Source organism: Calonectris borealis, chromosome 18 (assembly GCF_964195595.1).
Source record: "Calonectris borealis chromosome 18, bCalBor7.hap1.2, whole genome shotgun sequence".
NCBI classification, from domain to species: domain Eukaryota; kingdom Metazoa; phylum Chordata; class Aves; order Procellariiformes; family Procellariidae; genus Calonectris; species Calonectris borealis.
Window position 1 is genome coordinate 7898608 of NC_134329.1, and position 8491 is coordinate 7907098.

Sequence of the window (8491 nt, forward strand, 5' to 3'; positions counted from 1 at the left end):
AATTCCTAGGTTTGGAATATGTATTGATTTCAGCAAACATATATTATTTTACTGTAAGTACCAACAGCCATTGTAGTTAATATACAAGTTTAATTTAAAATGCATTAGTTTAATAAAAATGCATAAAATAGAAGAGAATTGCATTAGCTTCAATAAAAAATTCAATTTCATAAATATTATCCAGTGTTAAAATGCATTGATTTCCCGGGAAAATGTATTGGTCAAAGGTAATTTACATTGGTTTGAATGGGAATGTACCGGCATGTATACATATGTATTAGTTTAGTCAAATGTATCTGATCGCCGAAAAAAATATCGGTTGGAGCAAAAGATATTCATAAGGAAACCGCAACGCCCTGGAGCGAGCGGCTGCACGGGCTGGCTCTGGAGCATCCCGGCACACCGACGCGGCAGTGTTCGGCCAGCCCTGGGGCCGGGACACCCCCAAATCGGCTCTGTCGATGTCCAGACTCGGGGCTACCCATAGGCACGGTGCTGCCGGGCTCCCTGGGGTGAAGGGAGCCCGTTATCGGCCACGGGCAGGACTTGGCTCGGGCACACGTCTCGCTCAGGCAGAGCAGGCGCCTTGAAAGGAGCGGGGGTTAATCAAATCCTTTTGACTCCGTTTTTTATCAAGCTCAAGAGGGGCTGTCCTATTAATTAGAAAGGCTTTTTCATGTAAAACACAGGCTCTTTTGCAGATAAGAAGGAACGATGCTTGATTTCGCCATGGCACGGATACGTGCGTTATTCCCTGACATCCATTCACAGGCTGCAGCCACTTCCCAACAGCTCTTTTGTTCACTACAGAGCTCTATAGGCATATATGTACACACATATATATTTAAAGCACTCTTCTTTTCCTGGGTGCCGGTAAGTCCCCCAGCAGCCACAGCAGGAGAAGGAAAAGGTGTGCTTGGAGCCGCCTCCATCCCCAGGCTGGACCAGGATCTTCACCGGGGGTGCAGGATCCGGCCCGTGCAGCACAGAGGATTACGTCTGACAGCGAGAAGTGAGCAGCGGAGCAGATGCACGGTCTTACAAATTACAGCAGAAACACAGGCAGCCATCTGCACCCCATTCCTGGCCAGGATTTCTGTGCTGCGCTCGGCGCAGCCGGCCCCTCGAAGCCCCCAGCCATCATCTCACCCCCAACCACAACGTGGGCAACACCGGGGGAGACCGAGGTCTGATCTCTTCCAGGCTGGGCAGGCAGAAACAGTGCTTTCCCCCCAAAAAAAAAATATTCTGGGAAATCTCCGCAGCTCCAGGCTAACTTCCGTGCCACCAGCCATGCCCCGGCACGGACGCGGCGCCAGGGATGGGCTGCACCCAGGCGATGCCGGCGGCTCCACGGCCGACCGGTCCCGTTAAACCGCTACACATCACTTCCCTGATGCTTATGGATTTTTCCTTAATGCCACAAATTAAGGTAATTGGGCTCGGCTGGCCGATGAATCCAGCTGAACTTGGCAGGAGGAGGGAGCGTCCACGCCGAGATTGATCCCGCTTATCCCCGGCTGTGCCCGCGTGCCCAGGGCTGGTCCTTACCCCAGCTCTGCCCCTCGGCTCTCTCGCCTGCCCTTCTGCTCACAGACCCCAAAACCCATCCTGAAATCCCTTCCCTGGGGCTGCAGCTTCATCCGGATGAGGCAGTCATTCCTGGATCAGGAGTTTTCTCCTCTCCGGGCACTTTTCCCTACGCATTTCCCTGCTGCCTACTAAAATCCTCCCCGTAACGCCATCCTCGCTGGCTCCACCGCAGCAGCCGGGCATCGAGGTGCAACCGAGCAGCGAGTGCCAGGGATTAAACACGATATTTGTGTCCTCCGGGGGAACGAGGGCAGTGTCTGGGCAGAGCCCGGAGCTCCGGGGATCCCATTTCACGCTGCCTTTTGTTCCCAGCCCTGTCCCAGCCCTCCCCGCTCGCCCACCAGCCTCCTCAGCACGCGGAGGGGACGATGCCAGGCAGCGAAGCGGGCAGCGAGGCTGGCAGCCCCCCGCGCCCCAGCCACCACCTCAGGGCCGTGCCAGGCACGGCAGAGTTTGGGGGGCCGCGGTGGCGGCTGATGGGTGTCGTTGGGCTGCCAGCGTCGTTCCCACCCCAGCACGCCCACGCCGCCAGGGCAAGGCGAGAGGGAGGGGAGATAAAATTAACAGACTGAAAATACGGAAGACAACACAGAACTGCCTAAGGGCCCGGTCCCCAGCCTCGGGAGCTCTGCTCCGCGAGGGCAGCGGACCCTGGCAGAGGTTTTGCAGGATTGCTGCCTGCCTGCCCTGGGTTCAGTGGCTCCCACCGCAGAAATGCAGCCTCTGGCCAGGGCAGCCGTGCCATGCCCGGGGCCGGTGAGCCGCGGCAGCAGGGCGGCATGAGTGCCAGTGCTCCCGGGCGCTGCAGGACATGGCCCCGCGCCCGCTGCCAGAGCCCGGGACGGGGAGAGTTAATTGTGTGCGTCTCGCCAGGACCAGGGCGAGCAAGTGTTTGGCTTAACTGGGTGACAGGTGCCTCGGTGGGGGGTGACACATGAGAGAGGAGCCCTGCGTGCCTGCCCAGCTTTGCGGGAGCTCAGCATCTGCCTCCGGCCTCGTCCCGGCGCTCTCGGATGGGGCATCTGAGCTGGCACTGCGGCAGGGACGGTCCCCTTTGGCCAGAGACGGGGTGGCCAGGCAGCTGCTTCTGCTCCTGGAGCATCACAAGCGATGGGACCCTGTTGCACCCAGGACAGCGGGGCTCCTCCACCTCCGGCAGCCAAGCAGCACCCAGCTTTGCCATGCCAGTGCTGCGGCGGGGCATCACGGCTCCCAAAGATGTCTGGCAGGACGGAGGCGAAACACCCATGTCCCAAGGCTTGGGGGACAGAAGCCGGGGGTCCCCGCGAGCCAAGTCCTCCCTGCGTGTCCCAGCTGAGGGGAAAAGCCCGGCCTCAGCCCGAGTGACAAACGCAGATGGGATTGCTCCTGCGCAGTCCCCGCCGCCGGTCAGCATCTCCAGTGTGGGAGCTGCGGGGCCGCCTGGCACTTTGTTAACCTTGAAACCCTCTCTGGCTCACATGTCACGTCAGCCGGTGACAACAACAAGCTGCTATTCCAGATTAGAGAGAGAGGGACAGAGAAAGTCAGAGACAACAGGGTCGGGGGCGGCTAACTTACCTATTACAGCCAAAAGTGGGCATGGGGTTATTTTTAACCCGGAGCGGGATGTATTTATTGTTTCAGCCCAGAGGAAGCGAGGGACTGCCTCCGAGACGCCTCTCGCAGCAGCATCGGCGGCTGTGCGAAGCCATGGTGAGTACCGAGAGCCCGAAGGTTCAGAGGGAAGACGCAAACTCCATTAGCTTTTTCACCAGGATAGCTTTAAGGGAGCGATGGAGGCGACAGGGATCTGACGGCCAAGGGTCCCTCCTGCCGCGGGAAGCAGGGAGCAAGCCAGGGAGCTCCTGGCTGCATCGGCAGCATCCCACGGGGGGGAGAGAGGTGTTTCCCACGCTAGCAGAGCTTTCCAACTGGGGTAGACGGGGTCCAAATGCCATCTTTTCGCTTTCCCTTCCTCCATGCAGCCAGAGGAAGGGCAGCTGTGTCCCCCAAGACCCCCCTGAAACAAGGGACGACGGGACGGTGAGCAGCTCTGTCCTCCGCTCCTGTTTAAGAGACACATCAAGCCATTTCTGGTTATTTCAAGCCTCAGTGCAGGAGGAGACAGATTTTTTAATAAGCAAACATTTTAATGAGTGCTTTGTTCTTGGCGAGAGGCACAGCAGGGTGAGGAAGCACCTAATGACTACAGCCCTCGCGTGCAACCTCAGCAGCGTGCTCCCAAACCCCGGGTTCCAGCAGGGGAGATTGCACCCCAGTGCCAATCCTTTTACCTGCCGTAGCCTTTGGTGCGGGAGCGATTTCCCAGCTCATCTTTCCTCAGACATATTTGGCTAAATTCATCAGGAAAGCAAAGATGGAGCTGTAATTTAAGCAGGAATCTTAACACCCCTCAGTATCTTGGAGGGTCGCATGTGCCCAGAGCTGCTGAGCAATGCACGGGGAAACCACCAAGCACCCAAGAGCAGCAGCAGCACCAGCCCAGAGCTACCGTGAAGGACTCACGACTAAGAATAGGGCAGTTTCATGCTTTTATTCCATACCATAAAAAGCCAGTGAGTTAGTGATACATTCTTGAACCACTGCAGGCACCCAAGAAAGCCAAGAAGAGGATTGAAGGTGCTAATTCCAACGTCTTCTCCATGTTCGAGCAGGCCCAGATCCAGGAATTCAAAGAGGTAGGTGAGTTTGGTAGAAATGACCGCGGGTCGCTGAGGCGATGTGACCTTCTGCTCTTTCCTCAGCGCTTTCGGATCGGTGACAGTGGTTTGCAACGAGAGGCAGCATGCCCGGTTTTGAGTCGTTTTATTTTAAAAGGGCGAATAACAACTCGGTGACATTGTTAAACACGGCATCGCCTCAAAGCTTCCCAGGAGCCCGCACTGCTCCGAGGAGCCGGCAGCATCCCGGAGAGCAGGAGCACATCCTCCCAGCCAGCTCCCAGCTGCCGTGCCGGGAGCTCTTCACGACTTACCCCCTGCACGGCTGGCACATGGTCCTGTGTAGATCCCAGTTACAGGGATAACTGGTCCCAGCTGGGGGAGCTGATGGCTAAGATTGTCCTCTCCAGTTGGTCTCATCCCCAGGCGAGAGGGCTTTGGCCAAGGAGAGGGTCTGTACGGCATTAGGGTTTGGGCTGCCGTAGGAAGCCATCACCCCACGTCGCCCAAGGGTGCAGGGGCCAGGATTGCTGCTGGATTGGGGTGATGGTTGTTGCTCCCTGGCTGGGTGAGGACCCCCAGAACCCCATCCTGTGCAGGGCTTGAAGCGCTCTGTCCCATCAGCTCCATGGGAGGAGGAGGAGGAGGGTACTAAAGCCTTTGCACTCTCCCTGTGCTCCCTGCCCTCCTCCTGTGCTTCCAGGCGTTCACCATCATGGATCAGAACCGCGACGGCTTCATCGACAAGGCGGATCTGAGAGACACATTTGCTGCGCTCGGTGAGCCCCCTTTTAGGACCCTCCCCTCCCCGACAGCTTTGACGACCTATTAAGTGAGGAATCAGCTGTGAGCCCCCATTTAACCAAGCCCCAGGGGTTAACTGGATCTCCTGTTTTGCCGAAAACCTCCTGATCCGAAACCACTTCTGTTAGCCGGCGAGATCCCACGCAGGGTGACTGGGAGCAGCTCCCGCAGCAGCGGGTGGTTAATCCCGTAGGCACGAGAGAAGAGCCAGCTCCTGGGTTACACACGGCCAAATGCTCCCTGCCTTCTCGCGTGCTAAGGAGCACCTGGCTGCGTCCACCCCGCGGCATCCCTACGTGTATGCGCATTAGGGGCACTTACGGGATTTGTGGGAAGCTGTGAAGTTGTGAGCGTGGCTCTCTCATCATGGACCCAGCACGAACCAGAGATGGGTCCAGGGAGTCCCAAAGACAACCCAACCCAAAGGGATGCAGGCATTCAGTCCTGTTCACTTCTGACACCGGGGGCCAAGGGGAACCACAGCACTGGTGGTTTTGACCCAAAACATCTTCCGAGGAGGGCTGAAGCAGGCTGATCCATGGGGCGGTGCGGCGAGGGAAGGAAGCAGCACAGCTCAGTCCTTTGCAGCCCTCTCTTCTGTGGTCCCGGAGCCTGAGAAACCGGAGCTGGAGATGTCCAGCCCACCCATCCTCTGCCAGCACATGATTCTCCCTTCCTCACTTCTGCTACGGCCATTCCTTGTCGGAGGCGGCTCCCCAGGGCTGTGCTGCTTCCCTCGGCTGGGGGAAAAACCTCCAGGGCAAGGCTCCCGTGGTGTGTCCTTTAGCCCCCGGCACGCAGAGCAGAGCCCGGAGGTCTGCACGCGTTTGCAGCCGGACAGGGACACGCGGTTCACCCAAGGCTGCTCTCCCCTAGGGCGCCTGAATGTGAAGAACGAGGAGATCGAAGAGATGATAAAGGAGGCGCCCGGCCCAATCAACTTCACCGTGTTCCTCACCATGTTTGGGGAGAAACTCAAAGGTGAGAGGGCACCCGGGGAGCTGGGCGGGGGCTCGGCGGGCACCCACACCACCACTGATATCCTGTCCCACTTGGGGAAGCCACCCAACTCCGTCACCCTTTCAGGTGAGACCCATCAGAGGCTCCTTGGAGGCCTCAGATGGGAGCTGCTAAAGGAAAGGCAAGCGGCACATGCCATACTGCAGCAGAGCCCGGGAAGTGGGTCAGAGCAAAGATGCCTCCCACACCATGGCCAAGAGGTGACACCTGGGGACGACCGTGGGATACCTGTGAAATGATCTCCCTCATCCATCTCTCCCGCATCCCTTCGTGCCACCTTCCTCCAATGGCAGCACAGGGACCCCCCCCCAAAGACAGAGGCTTCGGTGGGACCCTATGCCCAGGAGCAACAACCCCTATGCCCAGGAGCTCCAGTCCTCGTCCTCCAAATCCTGGACTTGGGTGCTCTCCCTGCCTCCCCGTCCTGAGACACCGCAGATAGGACAAACTCAGCGTCATGTACCCTGAGCAACCGTCCCCAGGGAGGACCCTGCGCCCCAAAACTCATGCTGACTTGCAATACCAACCGTCCCAAAGGCAGGGCTAGGGCTGCCTGTCCAGAGACCTGGATCTCATCCCGTGTCTCCCCAACCTTTTGGGAGCTATGAGCAAGTCTTCGTGCCTCAGTTTCCCCAGCCATTAAAAAAAAACAAACAGGCTGTGATGCTGCTGTCCCCATAGAAAGAGGGGACAGGAGACGTTGCAGCGCCTCTGAGCCTGCTGACACCAATGGTGGCACCGACGGCCACCCTGGCAAGGGCACTGGCTACAGCGTGACTTTGACCCAACGGCCCTATCCAGCTGCACCCTGTATCTCTTACGCAACCCAAGGCACGCAGCCTCCCCGCAGATCTCCAGGAGGCTACGCGGCCCCGAGGGCCTGTGCTTGGAGCTCTATAAATACACCCGAAAGATTAGATAGCCGCCGGATGCCCGGGCGGTGGTGACACAGCCTGCTTTGTGAGCACACCATGACCCTACGTCTACTCCTCTACATGCCAGCACCCGTGCTCAAGGCCCCAGCTGGCATGGAAGGGCTCTGGGGTTGGTGTTCCCGCAGGGACCCCGCTTCCCAGCCTGCCCCCCATCTTCCCCCCGAAGACGGGGGGAAGCAGGAGGCTGCAGCTGGTTTCCTTCTCTGCCGCCTCCAATGGCCGTGGCCATGTCACCCGCAGGTGCCGACCCGGAGGAGACGATCCTGAACGCGTTCAAGGTGTTCGATCCGGAGGGGAAAGGCCTGAAATCTGCCTAGTGAGTGCAGGGGTGCCCGGGGGGGAGGGCGGGCGTCCCCAGCGAGGCCCCCCCGGTGCTCACCGCGCTCTCTTGTTTGCAGCATCAAAGAAATGCTGATGACGCAGGGTGAGAGGTTTTCCCAGGAAGAGGTACGAGCTCCTTCCCACCCTCTGCCAGCCTCCCGTGCCCTCCATCCCAACAGACCCCCAGCCCTCCTCCCAGCCCCAGCCACAAACCCCTTCTGTGCCACCTTTTCACCCTGGCTCTTTCCCGGCAGATCGATCAGATGTTCGCAGCCTTCCCTCCAGACATGTCTGGCAACCTGGATTACAAAAACCTTGTCCATGTCATCACGCACGGCGAAGAGAAGGACTAGCCCAGACTCGCGGTGGGGCTGGCACCACGAGATCGCCTCTCTCTAGGTTGCACGGGGGGGGTCCCTTTGCTTCTCCCCCTGGGGAACACGTGAATGGCACCCACATTAAATTGCCTTTTGGCGAGAGGAAATCCAGCCGCTGGTGCGAGTGGTGCTTGGCCTTGCGTGGTGTGTCTGCACGGTGCGTCTCTGCCCAGCGGGAGCCCCCGGACCCCCCCAGACCCCGCTGCCCCCAGCCTCCCGGCCCCACTGCACATCACCCTCGCGTGCCCTCGAGTCCCTCTGCCCCGCAGTTTCCCAGCCTGGCCCAGCTCCCAGCCCCAAACAGCCCGTTTCGCACTGGGCTATGGCTAGCAGCCATCTGGTCCCACCAGCCCAGGACCAGCACTAAGCTTGGCTTTACTTTAGGCAGCAGAGAGCTGCCTGCTTCTCCCAGCTTAGCAGGGAACACCCAGCAAGCACACTCATCCCCCCTGCATCCCCCCATGCCCTCTCCGGGCAGGCACGGTGCAGGACCGGGACCATGGTCCCCATCTCCTCCCTAGCAGCCACGCGATGCCTGGCTGCGGGAAGCACGTTGGGGTGTGCAACGGTGACGGCACCCCGCCGGAGAGCAGCTGCTCCCGCCCCCGGCCGCGGCTGCTGTCAACAGTGGGCGAAGCCATGCCGAAATATCACCCGGCGAGCTTTTGAAGCCTGCAGAAGGCGTTGGGCTCCTTCCAGAGGGGAAGGGAGCTGGAACGACAGCCAGGACGAAAAAGCAGAGGAGGAGCTCAAGAGTGAAACTGTTTATTTAACTCGT

The 8491-nt window shown here is 59.1% G+C and overlaps 1 protein-coding gene across 1 annotated transcript; it reads left to right on the plus strand.

Moving 5' to 3' along the window:
• Positions 1 to 3108: 3108 nt before the first annotated feature.
• On the plus strand, positions 3109 to 8464 carry MYL2 (myosin light chain 2). The gene is made up of 7 exons (XM_075167102.1): positions 3109 to 3288; positions 4185 to 4274; positions 4960 to 5035; positions 5937 to 6041; positions 7256 to 7331; positions 7414 to 7462; positions 7591 to 8464. The coding sequence occupies exons 1-7, from the start codon at positions 3175 to 3177 to the stop codon at positions 7687 to 7689; spliced, it is 609 nt and encodes a 202-aa protein (XP_075023203.1). The 5' UTR covers positions 3109 to 3174; the 3' UTR covers positions 7690 to 8464.
• Positions 8465 to 8491: the final 27 nt, after the last annotated feature.

Bases quoted from the DNA above. Each gene is read 5' to 3' on its own strand.
- MYL2 (XM_075167102.1), top strand. From the start codon at position 3,175: ATGGGGTTATTTTTAACCCGGAGCGGGATGTATTTATTGTTTCAGCCC. The intron at 7,332-7,413 runs GTGAGTGCAGGG...TCTTGTTTGCAG, and splicing joins AAAGGCCTGAAATCTGCCTA to CATCAAAGAAATGCTGATGA. The intron at 7,463-7,590 runs GTACGAGCTCCT...CTTTCCCGGCAG, and splicing joins AGAGGTTTTCCCAGGAAGAG to ATCGATCAGATGTTCGCAGC.